The 15,980-nt window shown below is 35.9% G+C and overlaps 1 protein-coding gene across 11 annotated transcripts in view; it reads left to right on the top strand.

The window, feature by feature from the left end:
• Positions 1 to 15,679, top strand: part of GCFC2 (GC-rich sequence DNA-binding factor 2) — a 54,249-nt gene extending 38,570 nt beyond the window's left edge. Inside the window, exons 13-17 of one of the 11 annotated variants that reach the window (XM_060656516.3) lie at positions 6,621 to 6,697; positions 8,473 to 8,539; positions 10,992 to 11,138; positions 13,942 to 14,066; positions 15,389 to 15,679. In XM_060656516.3, the coding sequence (XP_060512499.3) occupies positions 6,621 to 6,697; positions 8,473 to 8,539; positions 10,992 to 11,138; positions 13,942 to 14,066; positions 15,389 to 15,506 (534 nt within the window). In that variant the 3' untranslated portion in view covers positions 15,507 to 15,679. Of the gene's footprint in view, positions 1 to 2,066; positions 2,227 to 2,828; positions 2,938 to 6,620; positions 6,698 to 8,472; positions 8,540 to 10,991; positions 11,139 to 13,941; positions 14,067 to 15,388 lie in introns of those variants that run through there. The other 10 variants (XR_013554690.2, XR_013554692.2, XR_009616983.3 and 7 more) reach the window with 10 other exon arrangements.
• Positions 15,680 to 15,980: the final 301 nt, after the last annotated feature.

Genomic DNA, 15,980 nt, shown 5'->3' on the forward strand with positions numbered 1-15,980 from the left:
TTTATTTATAACTTAATGTAATTTTGTTATAAATGTTTGTTTACAGAAGATGCAGAAGAAATAATTACCAGAACGCAATTTGGTGAAAGATAGATTTACTTTTGATTTATAAAAACTAGGATTGACCATTTCTTGCTCTTTGTAATAATTAGATGAAAGACTATACCTTGATATTTATGAACACTTTAACAGGGATGGCAATCGTTATTAATTATAAAATACACATACATGTAATAAGACCCATATTATCGCTTTTATTCTAATTAGTTTATTCCTCTCTGTTCAGTGGTCTGGTTTTTGTTCTCATGGTCCAGCCAGCCATCTTTTAGGTTTGTGAATATACATTGGCACTGCAGAGATGAGCAGGCATAAATGAATTAGTGCAAATTTGTTCCTTCTAAAAGAAAAGAATTATTTACCTTTGTTCTTTTGGCAAAAATCTAGTAGTATTTTGGCTTTGCTTTAATGGTTATTTTAAAATTGGGTTAACATTCATGATATTAACTGTATATTTGTAGTCTGCCAAAGTTAAGAACAGTAATCCCTTTAAGATTCAAAGTTCAATACGATATGGGGCACCTGGTAGGCTCCAGTTGGTAGAGCATGTGAGTCTTGTTGATCTTAGGATTGTGAATTCGAGCCCCACATTGGGGTGTAGTTGTACTTAAAATTAAAAAAAAAAAAAAAATCCTTAAAAAAAGTCCAGAGTATAGGTTTTCATCTTACCATGATTTAGAATTGAGTTTTACTTAACATATAAGGAGGGACCTTATAGAGGCTTTGATGAGAGTCCAGTAAATCTTATACTTTTATTGTGGTACTCTGTTTTTTAATCATCCTGTTGATGAGAATGTCATATATTCATGTAGTTAATTCAGTAAACCAATTATATGTTGAACTTTAAAGAAATTGAGAGAGATTGACTATCTAGAGAGTATCTGGAGTAGAATAACCAAGGTGGTTGAGAAGCAAGGAGACATATCACATTCATATTCTGAACACCATTAAATTTTAGCACTTGGAATTATGAAGGAGGGAAGCTGTAAGAAGTAGGAGGGAGAAGAGGGAAATTGGCATGATTCTGCCTTCAAGAAGCATGTAATCTTAAAGGAAATAAGATTTACATAAATTTTTACTTAAAATAGGAAGTGAGGAGCATCCGGATGGCTCCTGGTTAAGCAACCAACTCTTGATTTTAGCTCAGGTCATGATCTCATGGTTTGTGAGTTCAAGTCCCACATTGGGCTCTACTCTGACAGTGTGGAGCCTGCTTGGGATTTTCTCTCTTCCCTCTCTCTCTCCCCTTCCCATCTGCTTTCTCTCTCTCTCTCTCCCTCAAAATGAACTTTAAAAATAAATAGGAAGTGAGAGGTGGAGGAGAACAAGGAACACTTATTTAATTCCCACTGTGTACTTGGCACTCTGTTAGGTCTTATACCTGTGACATCTCACTTGGTTCTAGCAGCTCTATTAAAAATTGGATGATAGCTTCATATTACAGATGAAGAAACTGAATGTCAGAAATTTGTTCATAGTAATATCTTGAGTCAGGAGCCAGGATTTGAACCTTAATTAATCTTATTTTAAAGCCTAAGCCCATGTCACTGACCACATGGCCTTCCCTGAGCACCCCAGATAAAATGCTATGAAACTTCAAAAGAGAAACAGGAGAAAGAAGTTATGTTTCACAGTGGAAGACTTTATGTTCAAGGTGCATTTGAACTGGGACCTAATGGAAAGTAAAGGATTTAAACATAGCAACTGATGGGAAAGAGGGCATTTTTCACCTTTCTCCAAAAGGATAAAGACAGATAACATATGAAAATCATTGTAAAAATTAGAGATATTTAACTTAGAAGAAGATATGCGTGAAGATTCTGTATTTGAAGAAGGAATAGATTTATTCTGTGTTGTTACAGAGCATGGAACCAGGATTAGTAGAGAAGATCTATAAGGAAGTAGATATGGAATCCTGTGTTTGCTCCTTATATGAGACTATGTAATTATAACCTAAATATAAATAGTGCTTTACCATTTTTTTTTTTTAACGTTTATTTATTTTTGAGTGAGAGAGCACAAGCAGGGCAGGGACAGAGAGCAGGGGTGAACAGAGGATCCAAAGCGAGCTCTGTGCTGACACCAGGGAGCCCTATGTGGGGCTTGAACTGACAAACTGTGAGATCACAACCTGAGCTAAAGTCAGACACTAACCGACTGAGCCACCAGGTAACCCCAGTGCTTTACCATTTATTAAACACTTTCACATTATCTCACTTGATGTTCACAACCTTGTAAAATGTGTTGACTTTAACTGCATTTTACAGATGGAAGAAGGTGGGGCCCAGAGGGCCATGTCACTTGTAAAAGGTTACTTGGGTATTAAGCAATAGGCCTGACACTTTGCAACTTATAATAACTAAAATCTTTCAAAAGTGTTACAGATAGACTCATGAAGTTTTTAGACCAGTAATTTTTTATTCTGGAAGCCCTCCTACTATGAATATTGAAAATGGGTTCTTTGTGTGATTAGTAAGACACTTGACTATATCACGATTTTTCAGTTTCAGCAGCCTTGGCACTTGGAGCAGATAATTATTTGTTGTGGGAAGTTGTCCTGTGCATTGTAGCATGCTAGCAGCTTTCCTGGCTTCTACCCACTAGATGACAGTAGTGCTCCCCAGTCCTGACAACCAAAAATATCTCCAGACATCGTAAGATATTCCCTGGGCATGGCACAGTCACTCCTAGTTAAGAATCACTGAACTACATAATGTTTCTGGCTACTAAGACGGTTGGCCTTGCCAGTGAGATCACTGTATTTTTTTCAGTGATGTGTAAGAAATTGAAGAGATGAAAAAGGTTCCAGAAGAGTGGAATCATACAGCATAGTTCCTGTTTTCGAAGTAAGAACCAGATGATTCTGTAAGCTAATCCCTGGTGAGAATAGTTTTGATTCTTGTTAAGTTCTAAAATAGATTACAGAGGTGGATTATGAAGACTTTTTAAAAAAAAAGTAGTGATTACTGTAATGTGTCATTGATAGAGTGCCTAAATACAGGTGATTGCTTATAAACTCAAATTCTCTCATACTGTCTCGGTTACTTTCATGATAAATAAGGTACTGTGCAGTTAGAGCAGGTGATATATTTAAGTATGCTATGATCGTTCTTATGGATCAAATGGAGAATGATAAGCTTAACAGTGGTATGGTGAGATCAAGAAACTGGTAGCATATACCTAAAGAATACTGACCAAGAGGGATGTGGCTACCTATGAAGGTAGTCTTTTAGTATGAGATATCTTCTCAGTATTTGCCCTGTTCAATATTTTTTTTTTTGAACCAGATGAAGATGTAAAATGCATGGTAATAAAGTTTGTCAATGGCACAAAGCTAGGAATTCTATCACAGACTTCTGGATAGTAGAATAGTATCCAAAAAGATTTCAAATACTGAGAAAATGGACTCTCAAAATATGCGATGTGAAAGGAATATACATTATGTACTACCCTTGCATTCAAAAATTCAGCTGCATAAATAAAAGGAAAGAAATAGCTTTGAAACAATATAGGTAAACCAGAGATCTATAATCAACAGTAAACCCAATATGAGTCAGCAGTGTCACTTGAGTAACAGAAAGACTAAGGGGAATTCTTTTTCCTGGGTGTGTGCTATTTTGAGTAAAAATGTTATATGTGCTATACTCATGGATAAGATTTTCCTGGGTGTGTTGCATTTAATTCTGGGTATAAGTGTATTAAATGGAGAGTATCTAAGATGGTATGGGAAAGAGAAAATGTAGAAAAGTGAGGTATTAGTCTTAGAATCGAAAGAATTGTCATGTGGAAGGGAAATTGGATTTGTTTGTTCTGTATAATCCTAAGAAGTAAATTAGGACCAGCGAGTGGAAGAACAGGAGAGAAGTTTGTTTCTCATTGTTAACTGAAATCTAATAGTTAATAGCTGCCCAAAGATATGGGTGGCCTCACGAGATAGTGATTACCTATCATTAAATGTTTTTAGGCATAGGTTAGTTGACTAGTTAGCGCAAATGTGAAAATAATATCAGTTATGTATTTAGATTGCTAATTTTCAAAATTTTTTTTTCATCAACAGACCTTTTATCAAATTAGTTCTTACATACCCCTATACACAAACACACAAAAGCACAGCTGCTCGTGCTGTAGTGAATGCCTGCCCACACTCTCCCTTGAGGACCTCAACATCTGCCCAAGCCACCCAGGATTATCTGTGAATATAAAGAGCAGTGTAAAAACCAGCTAGCTAAAGCTTATGAGTCTTTTCAAAGCTAGTTTAAAGCATATATAGAGGTGTGTGTGTGTGGTTGTGTGGTTACTGTTTGGAGAACTTTTTTTTCCCCACAAAATAGTGTATTTTGAATACTCAAAGTTAATAAGCTCAGAATTTTAAAATATACTAATTTGTTTTAAACAGTCTTTTTAGAAAAAATGTCAAACTTAGAGAAAATTTTCATGAGTAAAAATAGCATGCTCATGGGCCCCTTACCCAGATTCACTTATTATTAATATTTTGCCCCATTTGCTTTACTATTTGCTGTCCCATTGCATATATACACATGATGATTTGTTTCTCCTGAACAAATTTGAGAGTAAATTGCCTAATTGCTAAGAATGAAGATAGTCTGTTACATAACCATGGGACACTTAATCATTTTCAGTAAACTTGACTATATTTAATCTACCATCCATGTTCCACTTCCATTGTTTGACTCAATAATGTCCTTTATAGCATTGTTTGAGAGAACTATTTTTAAGAAACAAAAATTCAAACAATACGGAGGGGTACATGGGTGGCTCAGTCGGTTAAGCATCCAGCTCTCGATCTCAGCTCAAGTCTTGATCTCAGAGTTGTGAGTTTCAAGCCCAGATAGAGCCTGCTTAAAAAAGAAAAAAACTGTCCGGGCCAGCACTCAAAAACACTTAAATTAAATGGAAAAAAAAAAAAAGCATAACTTTTCTAGTACAAACACTAACTCAGTAATTTATATATATATAAGTTCAAATACTACTCCATGGAGACAATGCCTAGAAAAATGATCTTTATTCTTTTAAAATATCAGAATGTTTAAGAACTGGAGTATAAAAAAATTGAATTTTTGTTTTTAATATTAATTAAACATTGATATGTGGCCATGGAGGAATATGTCATAGATATCTGGAAAAAGAAACAGGACTTCAGTTAGAAATACTTTTTATGAAAAAAAATATATTTGGTTGAATTCTACATTTATGAGTAATTTGGTCAGTATAGAGTTTTTTGACAGCTTAATTTGTACTAACACACATTGTCACTGACTTGAAAAATAGCCTGTTGTGTGGAATTTTTATTTTTCAAATATGGATTTCTTTTTAAGAAGGAGGGTAATATAGAAATTTTGGTAATACATGAAGAAAAATTCAAACTCCCTTTATATTTTCATCCTAGTACAAGGACTAGACACCATTGTAGGATGTTCTCATCCAGCCTTTTACTTCAAAGTTATAATCTTAGTGACTGTGTACATTTGTATCCTACTTCTTTCCCTTATCTCATTAAATATTTAATTTTGTATGTTACTACAGTAGTCTTTATAAACTTTAATATTTTCTTGCAATGGATGGATATATCATGATGACTAAAAAGTCTCTATGATTGAATATTTTGGTTGTTCCCAATTTTTGATACACAAACAATAAAATGCATGTGCCAAAGTGAATTTACTACATCAAAGTGCATTGATAAACCAACAGAGGACCCATAGCTAGAATATATAAAAGGCTTCTACAAATCAGTAAGAAAGAATCTAATTTTAAAAAAAGAATAGACAAGCAGCTTTTAATCAGGTACTTAGCAAAATGGCATGTCCAAATGCCAAATAAGAATGAGTGGACGCTCATCATGACATTACTCAAAAGGAAAATAAAAATTAAACCATAACAGGGGCACCTGAGTGGCTCAGTCAGTTGAGGGACTGACTCTTGATTTCAATTCACGTTGTGATCCCCAGGTTGTGGAATCGAGCCCCATACTGGGTCCAGGCTGAGTATGGACCCTGCTTGGGATTCTCTCTCCCCCCTCTTGACCCTTTCCCCCCAACCTCTCTCTTTCTCTCTCAAAGTAAAAAAAATATTTAAAAAACATAATAAAGTATGACTGCATATCCCAGGAATTGCAAACATTAAAAAACAAAAGGATACCACCTATTAGTAAAGATGTAGGGAGGCAGGATTTCTTGTACGTAGCTGGTGGAAATGTAAATGGAATATCACTGCTTCAGAAAACATTTTGGCATTGTGTACAAAGTTGAATGTAGAGACATAAACTAAATTCCATTAGAAATTTATACCTATGTATGTTAAAAGACAGGTACGAGAACTTTTATGCAGTATTGTGTATAATAGCCCCCAAACTCACAACCACCTAAATGTCCCATTATTAGTATTCATGCAACAGAATATACTATACAGCAATGAAAATGCACCAACATGGTGAATAAAGTTCTCTTGTACCTAATTGATATTTGTACTATACTGTTAAAATTACTTCTTTTGGTAAATAGACCTGTGACTATCACTGATGCTTTTAAATTTTTATATAATAGGACTTACTTAAATCCATTGTTTTGAGAGTGAAGAAAGCAATAGAAGATGATGTTTTTATTCCTCTATATCCAAAGAGGTAAGAGCTGTTAATATCTAGATTATATGAAATAGCTAATCATGTAATACAGATTTAAGAAAGTAATGCAAAAGGAACTATATTAAGTGTTCTCAAATATAAATACACCTATTAAGATGCAAGTTAAGATTTCAAAAAAATATTAGTCACATTTTGTATGCCATGTATGATGCCTGACACCTGGACAGAGGTTTTTTTATGTTAAGAACATGACAGGTGGCATCACAGAGTAGTTAAGTCCACAGATTCTGGGAGCCGAGAGTTAGCATTACTAGATATTTGACTTTGGGCCTTTGTGTGCATCAGTATCTTTGTATGTAAATTCATGCCTACTTTACAGGACCTTTTGAAGATAAAGAGAGCGCTCAGAACAGTGCCTGGCACAGAAAGCCAGAAAGTATCTGTGAATTGTGGATTTACTTTATGAAACAAGTAGGGTATTTTTGGTTTTTAGTTTTCCTTGCCTGAGAAGACAGATCTAGAAGAATGTTGCTAAGGTCGATGTCAAAAAATTATTGCCTATGCTCTCTTCTAGGATTTTTGTGGTTTTAGGTCTCACATTTAGGTCTTTTAATCCATTTTTGTGTATGTGTGGTGTAAGTTTATTTTTGTGTGTGTTGTTAGAAAGTGGTCCAGTTTCATTGTTTTGCATGTTGCTGTCCAGTTTCCCAGCAGCATTTGTTGAAGAAACTGTCTTTTTCACTTTGTATATCTTGCCCTTTTGATTGTACATCAGTTGACCATATGAGCTTGGGTTTAATTCTGGCTCTGTATTCTGTTGCATTGATCTATGTATCTGTTTTTGTGCCAGTACCATACTGTTGACTACTACAGCTTTGTAATATATCTTGAAATCTGGAGTTGTGATACCTCCAGCTTTGTTCTTCTTCCTCACGGTTGCTTTGACTTTTTGTGGAGTTTCTGTGGTTCCATACAAATTTTAGTATTATTTGTTCTAGTTCTGTGAAAAATGCCATTGGTATTTTGATGGAGATTGTATTAAATCTATATAGATTGTTTTGGGTAATACAGACATTTTAACAGTATTGGATCTTCCAGTCCCTGAGCATGGAATTAACTTTCCGTGTGTTCTTGTCGTCTTCAGTTTCTTTCTTTAATCCGTAGTTTATAATTTGCAGAGTATAGGTCTTTTACCTCCTCGGTTAAGTTTATTCCTAGATATTTTATTCTTTTTGGTACAGTTATAAATGGGACTGTTTTCTTAATTTCTCTTTGTGCTACTTCATTATTAGTGTAGAGAAATGCAACAAACTTCTCTGTATTAATTTTGTATCTTGTGACTACAGAATGCATTTATCAGTTCTAGTAGTTTTGGTGGAGTCTTTATTTCCCCCCCTTTTCTATAGGAAAGGAGTACAATTGTAACCATTGTCTTGTACCTTACTTTTTTTTTGACTTAGTACATCTTTGAGGTCATTTCACGTCATCACAAGAGTAGTTTCTTCATTCTTTAAGCTGCATAATATACCTTCATATAATGTACTGTAACTGGTGGGCATGTGAGTGATAAACCATTAGCAACAATGCTAGGAATAATTTTATAGACCTACCATTCTGTATACGTATAGAAGGCATTCTCAGAAATAGGGTTGTTGGATCAAAGTGCACTTGTAATTTCGATGTCATCAGAGCATTCCATGTACATTCTGTTAATGTGTTAAGGCTTAGTTTGGTTAAAAAAAACTGAGTTTTTTTAAACTCTGGTTCTGGAAGATTAACAGTTTGCATTTTGTTCTTTCTCTGTTTCAAATTAGCACTATAGAAAACAAAACATCACCACATTCAAAGTTCCAAGAAAGACAGTTCTGGTCGAGTGTAAAGGTAAGCAAAAACTACAAAAATAAATTTTTTTAATTTTAAATCCAGAGTACTATAGAGCAGAGATCATCAAACTTCTGTAAAGGACCAGATAGTAAATATTTTAGGCTTTGAATGCTATACATTCTCTGTTGAACCATTTAGCTCTGCCTTTGTAGTGCAAAAACAGTTATAAACAATTTGTAAACAAATGAGCATGGCTGTATTTCAGTAAAACTTCACTTCTGGACACTGAAATCTCAACATCATAATCTTCACGTTACCCTTTTACTTTTTTTTTTTAATCATTTCGAAATATAAAAACCATTTTTAGTTTATCGGCTCTACAAAACCAGGCAGTCAGCTAGATTTAACCCATAATCCCTCATTGTCCTATCCTGGTCTAAAAGATAAAGGAAGGCGAGCACCTGGTTGGCTCAGTCAGTTAAGCATCGGACTCTTGATTTCAGCTCACATCATGATCTCACAGTTTGTGAGTTCGAGCCCACGTCAGGCTCTGCAATGACAGCACAGAGCCTGCTTGGGATTCTCTCTCTCTCTGCTCCGCCCCTGCTCAGGCGCATGCTTGCTTTCTCTCAAAATAAATAAACATTTAGAAAAATAAGATAAAGGATGAAGTCATGGCTAAATTAGTGGTAATAGGGAGGGATGGTAAGAAGTTGGGTTCAGAAGATACTTAGGATAAAGCACTGAAAGTACTTAATGACTAATTAATTACATATGAAGACTGTGTAGGGTGCCAGCCAAGTTTCTGACTTTGGCAACTTGGTAACTTATAATGACATTCTTTGAGGGCATTGGAGGGGATACAGTAGGAATAGGTTTGGAGAAAGATAAAGGTCTGTTTCAGATATAGTGAATTGAAGATACCCGTGAGACAAATACAGGAATAGATATAGGTGTCTGAATTGCAGGGGACAGATCTGAGCTGGAAATTTGGGAGTCAGCCACATCTAGGCAGTGTTTGGAGCCATGGTCAGAAATGACAGCCTCTAAGGAGAGGTTCATGAGGTGAAGTACGAGAAGAAGGCTCAGAACATTGGGAAACACTGACGTAAGAGGCAGGCAGAGAAATGAAGTCTTAAAAGAAACCTTAGAATTTATTGTGAAGCTTAGAGTGGTCACAAGAGGGTGGCATCATGAGAACTAATCAAAGGGTTTTTAAGAATGAAGGCAGGGTATTAAATGCCACCGAAGAGAATTGGGAGAAAGACTGAAAATGTTTACTGGATTTGACAACTGGAAGGTTGTAAGTGACCTCAGCAAGTCTAGATTTTAATAGGGTGAATCCATTATTTATCACATGGTTGAGTCAGGGAAAAGACTTCCCAGGAAGAGGGAGCAGCATCAACAATGACACGAAGTGTGGAAAGACACTGCAGTAAATATAGCACAAAGTGTGGAAAGAAAATGGAAAACACCATAAAATGCACTGAAAGAGATGGATTTGGAGGAAAAAAGGCAACCAGTGTTAATTTTGTTAGAATTTCTTATGAGTGTTTTACCCAATTTATCTCCAGACTCACAGATTATCAATCTTATATATCAGAGCAATAAGATTGTCCGCTTTGATGGTTTATCAGGATCATCCATTGGTAACAGTAGCACTGGCTGTGTTTTTTTGAGTTGTCTTTTTCATTCTTTTTCTTTTTTTAAGTGTTTATGTTTGAGTGAGTGGAGGAGGGGTAAGACAGAGGGAGACAGAGGATCCAAAGCGGGCTGTGTGCTGACAGCAGAGAACCCAGTGCCAAAGAACCTGATGCAAGGCTTGAACTCACCAAGTGTGAGATCATGACCTGAGCCAAAACCAAGAGTTACACGCTTAGCTGACTGAACCACTCAAGTGTCCCAGTACCACTGGCTTAACAGTAATCCTTTATGAATCCTTCCTTGAGTCCTGTGGTCTTCCCCATGGCCCCAGGCTCTGGGCATGTAAATTGAGGAGGAAAATTTTTGATCTGGAAAGGAAGGCTCCAGTTAACTTATTTGAGATGGATTTGGGGTGATAGTCCTAAAAATTGAGATAGTATGAGCAAATATATAGAGTTTGGAAAGAATTAGGTAATTCATAAAAAATCTTTTCTGCTGTTTCTAAAATTGACACGTCTGGGGTGCCTGGGTGGCTCAGTCAGTTAGGCATCCGACTCTTGATTTTGGCTTAGGTCACCATCGCACAGTTCCTGAGATCGAGCCCCATGTTGGGCTCTGCACTGACAACATGGGAGTCTGCTTGGGATTCTCTCTCTGCCTCTCCCCTGCTTGCTTGTTCATGATCACTCACTCTCACTCTCTCTCAAAATAAATAAACTTTAAAAAATAAATAAAACTGACATTTCTACCAGTATTAATAAGGAGAGTTTAAAAGAATTTGACCAGTGTTTTATGTTTGCTGGAAACTATTACAGTTTTTCTTTAGAGAAACAGCTACACATACTCACTTGATACTGTACTTTAGCTTTTCCGCAATATTCTTCTTTGGAATGGACTCCTCCCAGATGACACATTACAAGAACTAGGACTCGGGAAGCTGCTGAATCGCTACCTTATGACAGCTCTTCTTACTGCCAGTCCTGGGCCAGATGTTGTTAAAAAGTGCAGCCAGGTAAGTATGTAGGAATGGATTCTTAAAATCTGTTTTGTGAGGTACAGCTCAGTCAGTAGAACACGTGACTCTCGATCTCAGGGTCATGGGGTCAAGTCCCGTTTTAGGTGTAGAGATTACTTTTTTCCTTTAAAGTTTAAAATCTATTTTGTAACAGAATAATTAAAATTGTGGTACTCACATAATAACAAATCAATTTAGTAGACTAGAAACCCAAAAGCAACCAACACCTCAGTAAGAATTAGTATACTGGTTTGAATTATCACCAGCAGGGAGAAGAAAAAGTAGTAAATAGTGGTAAACCAACTAAAATAGTATTAAATCCTCACTTCTCAGTAAATACCAATATAAATTTCAGATGAAATAAAGTATAAAAATGAAACTATAAAATATTGTACCAAGAAGATAAATATAGCTGATGGTAAGGGAATCCTTTTGAACTTAAAAAAAGAAATGAGCAAAAAAAGGTAAGTGATTTGATGATGAATGTGTAAAACTTCAGTGAATCAAAAAGCATTAAATATCAGGATTATTTATTTGATTATTGTTAAAACTGAGGATAGGTTCATTGGGGTTACCATACTTATTCCTTCTCCTGTTTGAAATTTTCTACAATGAAAAGTTTAAAAGAAAGGGAGCTGAAAAACTGATAAAAGTTGTAAACCATAACAAGGATTAATATCTACATTTTTAAAAAGCTCTTTAAAATTAGTAAACAATTCAGGTATTCCAATTAAAAATGGCCAAAAGACATGTAACAGGAAATTCACCAAAAAAAGAATATATAAAAATAATTTCTAATAATTCCTAAACACATAGAAAAGATTAAGAATACTAATAATCAGAGAAATGCAAAATAATACAGTAAGGATATTATTTTACCTGTTATGCTGGCTGGGTTTTGTTTTGCTTTGGTTTTTTTGTTGTTATTTCCTAATTGCTTGTATTGTCAAAAGCATGAGGAAACCACAGTCACATCATGTCAGGGGCAGCTCCAACGTGTGGTGCAGAGGTTCTGAGAAACAGTCTGCTGCTGCAACAGGGGATAGAACTCTGGAGACTTCTGGCATGATGGCTACAAAACCTTTAAAGTTCTTACCTTTGACTTAGTAATTTTACCTCAAGGAATTTATCCTAAGTGAAAAATCCGAGATGCACATAAAAATTTGTTAAAACAGAAAATTCAGCGGAGTAAATTTGAGATCTAATGAATTGGGCAGCATTCCCCATAGCAAGCAGAGACGTCTCTCAGGAGTTGTACAAAATGGAAGATTTTCATAAGAAAGAGGGTGGAACAAAAAAGCTATTAGCAAAAGAAAAGGATTGTTTCAGGCCAGGAGTTTGTCTTATACTGGGGAGGAGAAGGCCACCTTTTTAATCATGATGACAACCTCACTAGTGCCTCTCCAGAAATTTCAGGATTGAAGGTTAAGAAGTGGCATTCCTGGGCTGACTTGAAACTACAGTGAAGTCTTGGGTTTGCTGTTGTAAAGAGCTGTTTCTACTGGAATTTAAGTACAAAGAATATTATTGTAGCATTACTTATAATAGTCAGAAACAACTTAGATATCCAAAAACATTGTTCATCAGATAAGTCATTTTTAAGAATTTCAGAATATGGAAAGATGTTTGTAATATAAACTTTAAAACAACATAAAACATTGGATAGCAATTCCTACCCCACTCTGATTTCTTGGGCTATGGTTTTTATATCACATAGTTCTAAACTACATTATCTCCCCAAAATTGAATTCAATGCCCATGCTCTGTACTTCACGTTCAGTTTAGTCCTCTTTGACCAGAAGAGTCTATTATCAGAAGTAGAGAAGACGACACAGGACATTCTCTCCACAGCTTGTGGCTAGATAACCATGCTAAGACAGTGAGGCTTTAAGTCCTAGGATCATTTATGGAAAAGTGAAGGAGTTTTGTGGAAATCGTATTGAAATTGGTGATACAAACAAGTGAAAAGCGTGTGCAAATAACTTTACATTTCAGTCCAGTAAGGGCTAGTATTTAAACCTTGGAAAAGAGCTAAATATTTCTACCCCTCGGCAGTCCATGTTTCCCCATTTTTTCTGGATAATTGAAAAAGGTGATTAAAGAATAGGCTAAATCTTTGCCTCAACCGTGTTTTGAAAAGCATACATTCCAGAACTTCCACTTAACATTTTGTAATGTGTACAGGTTATATATTCCCCCCCAACTTCACATTTGTAAGTACTGATCTTGATATTACCAACTATAGCATAACCTGTTTGTCAAAGAGTTTCTTTGTATATGATCTCAGGTTTTTCCTTTCTCTCATTCTCTCTTTCCTTCTAGTCTTCTTCTGCTCTGAGGAAATTTTCTTTTTTTACTTAAACATTTTTCTGTTTTTACCAAACTTTCCCCCAATCATGCATTACCTATAGCATAATGGTAAAGTGGTATTTTCCCCAAAAAAGAAAAATTGAATGTAACTGACTCTTTATGCTGCCATGAACTTTTAAAGCAGTGTATTAAATTAGAAGATCAGAGCCATAATTCTTTTATTCTGTACTACTAAATTTATTCTGTACCACAAATACCACTAATGATTAGTCATAAAGAATAGCCTATTTTAAGCTCTTAGCATTAAAATATAGGATTTTTTTGAAAGTATAACCCTTGACCGAGAAAACTTCTCAGAATCAACCATAAGCCATAAAATGGGAAAATATACAACCTGCATGATCACTATAAGGATTAAATGAGATGATTGATGTTAGCAAAAGGCCTTAGATAACTGTTGTTACTAAAAAATGTGTATTTTGATTAACAGATAGCAGCATATTTACCAGCAAAATGGTTCCAAAGCTCTGCCATGAGAACATCTATTCCCCAGCTAGAAAACTTCATTCAGTTCTTGTTGCAGTCTGCACAGAAATTATCCAGAAGTGAATTCAGGTAATTGTGCACATTTGTATCTCCATAAGCATAGTTCAAGGTTTCTTTTTTACACTCAGCAATTTTTAGGAAAATTTGTACTTTCACTCTACTTCTGGAAAAACTCTGTGGAGGGGCCCCTGGCTGGCTCGGCTGGAGCATGCAACTCTTGATCTCGGGGTTGCAAGTTCAAACCCCACATAGAAATAACTTAAAAACAAAATCTTTAAATCAATATATAATAAGTCCTTAGAGACTACCACTATAGAATTAATAGTGATTCCTAAGATTGCACATGAAAATATCTATTTTATACTCACACCTCACGAATAGCTCATGTCTTTTTTAACATTTACGTATTTATTTTGAGCAGAGAAGGGCAGAGAAAGAGGAGGAGGAGAGAATCCCAAGCAGGCTCTGTGCTGTCAGTGCAACACAGAGCCTGACACGGGGCTCGATCTCACAGTTCCTGGGATCATGACCTGAGCCACCCAGGCGCCCCAGTAGTTCGTATTTTTAAATGTAAATCTCTTCCAAAGTAAGCATTTCCAGAAAACTATTGCACAGGGGATTTGGGAAACTATAAATCAAAAACCTCTTATAGCATGTTTTCAAAGTGTTTTTCATTTTCCTAGCCATTTTAAAACCTCAGTAATTGTTAAGTGCAGGTCTGCAGCCTGATGTTTACCCAGGAGTAGCTAGATCTGTTTTGAGTGTCTCATTCACCTCACTAGATGTTTAGGGGTTTAAGTACAGTTACGTTCTGATTAAGCACTTCTCCAAAATAAAACTAAAGCATTTTTAAAAATAAAAAACCAAGGGGCATCTGGGCAGCTCAGTCGGCTAAGCAACTGACTTCGGTTCGGGTCATGATCTCACGGTTCGTGGGTTCGAGCCCCGCGTCGGGCTCTGTGCTGACAGCTCAGAGCCTGGAGCCTGCTTTGGATTCTGTGTCTCCTTCACTCTCTGTTCCTCCCCTGCTCATTCTAGGTCTCTGTCTCTCAAAAATAAATAAATGTTTAAAAAAAAAATTTTTTTAATAAAAAAACCTAGATTTGTAGCATTTCTGTGGGTAAATATTCCCACTGAGACTCCCACCATAGTAGCCCATACAAGCTGATAGCCCCCATGCCGCAACTCAGCTTTCTGATGATAGCTTTAACTTTTTACAGCCATTCACATTAAAATTTGCCAGCATACACATCTAATAAGAGTCTATATTGGAATGCTTATTTGGAAAAGGTAAAGTCTGGAATATGAGATATTGGCTTAAACTTTTTTTCAGGTTAACAATTAATGATTCCCTGTCTCATGCACTTCGTTTTCCTTTTTTTGTTTCCCAGGGACGAAGTAAAAGAAATAATTCTTATTCTGGTGAAAATAAAAGCTTTGAATCAAGCAGAATCCTTCATAGAAGAATGTCACCTAGACCATCTTAAATCAGTAATTAAAGAAGTTTGAGCAAACTATGGGAAGTACTAACGTGAGATTTTAATATAATCACTCATGGCTCATTTGCTCGGGGCGGCGGTGCCCGCAGGACTCCATTCCTTCGCCTTATTTTACCTTCTGATATCGCGAAAGGCTGCCCTTCTGTGGTGTTTGCAGGAAGTAAGCCCACAGGAGCAGGATTCTTTGGACTTCTTTTCCACTGTAAGAGAGGAGTTGGGGAAACCTTGCTGCTTTGGCTTTGGTGAGTCTTCTGAACTGACCGTAGCAACATCTGTTAGTTCTCTTCATCCCGTCTCTATTCACAAAAAATTAAAATGGAAATCTTAATTGGAATGAATCATTTGCTAAGTGTTAACTGATTAAGGTATTTTAAGGCTTTCAATAACTATTGATTGTCAAATTGTCCTTCAGAAATCTGTACCAATCCCCCCTGCCATAGGTTTTTTTTTTGGTTTTTTTTTTTTTTAACTCAGTACAAATTCA

The sequence above is a fragment of the Panthera onca genome, chromosome A3 (assembly GCF_046562875.1).
Source record: "Panthera onca isolate mPanOnc1 chromosome A3, mPanOnc1 haplotype 2, whole genome shotgun sequence".
In the NCBI taxonomy this organism is placed as follows: domain Eukaryota; kingdom Metazoa; phylum Chordata; class Mammalia; order Carnivora; family Felidae; genus Panthera; species Panthera onca.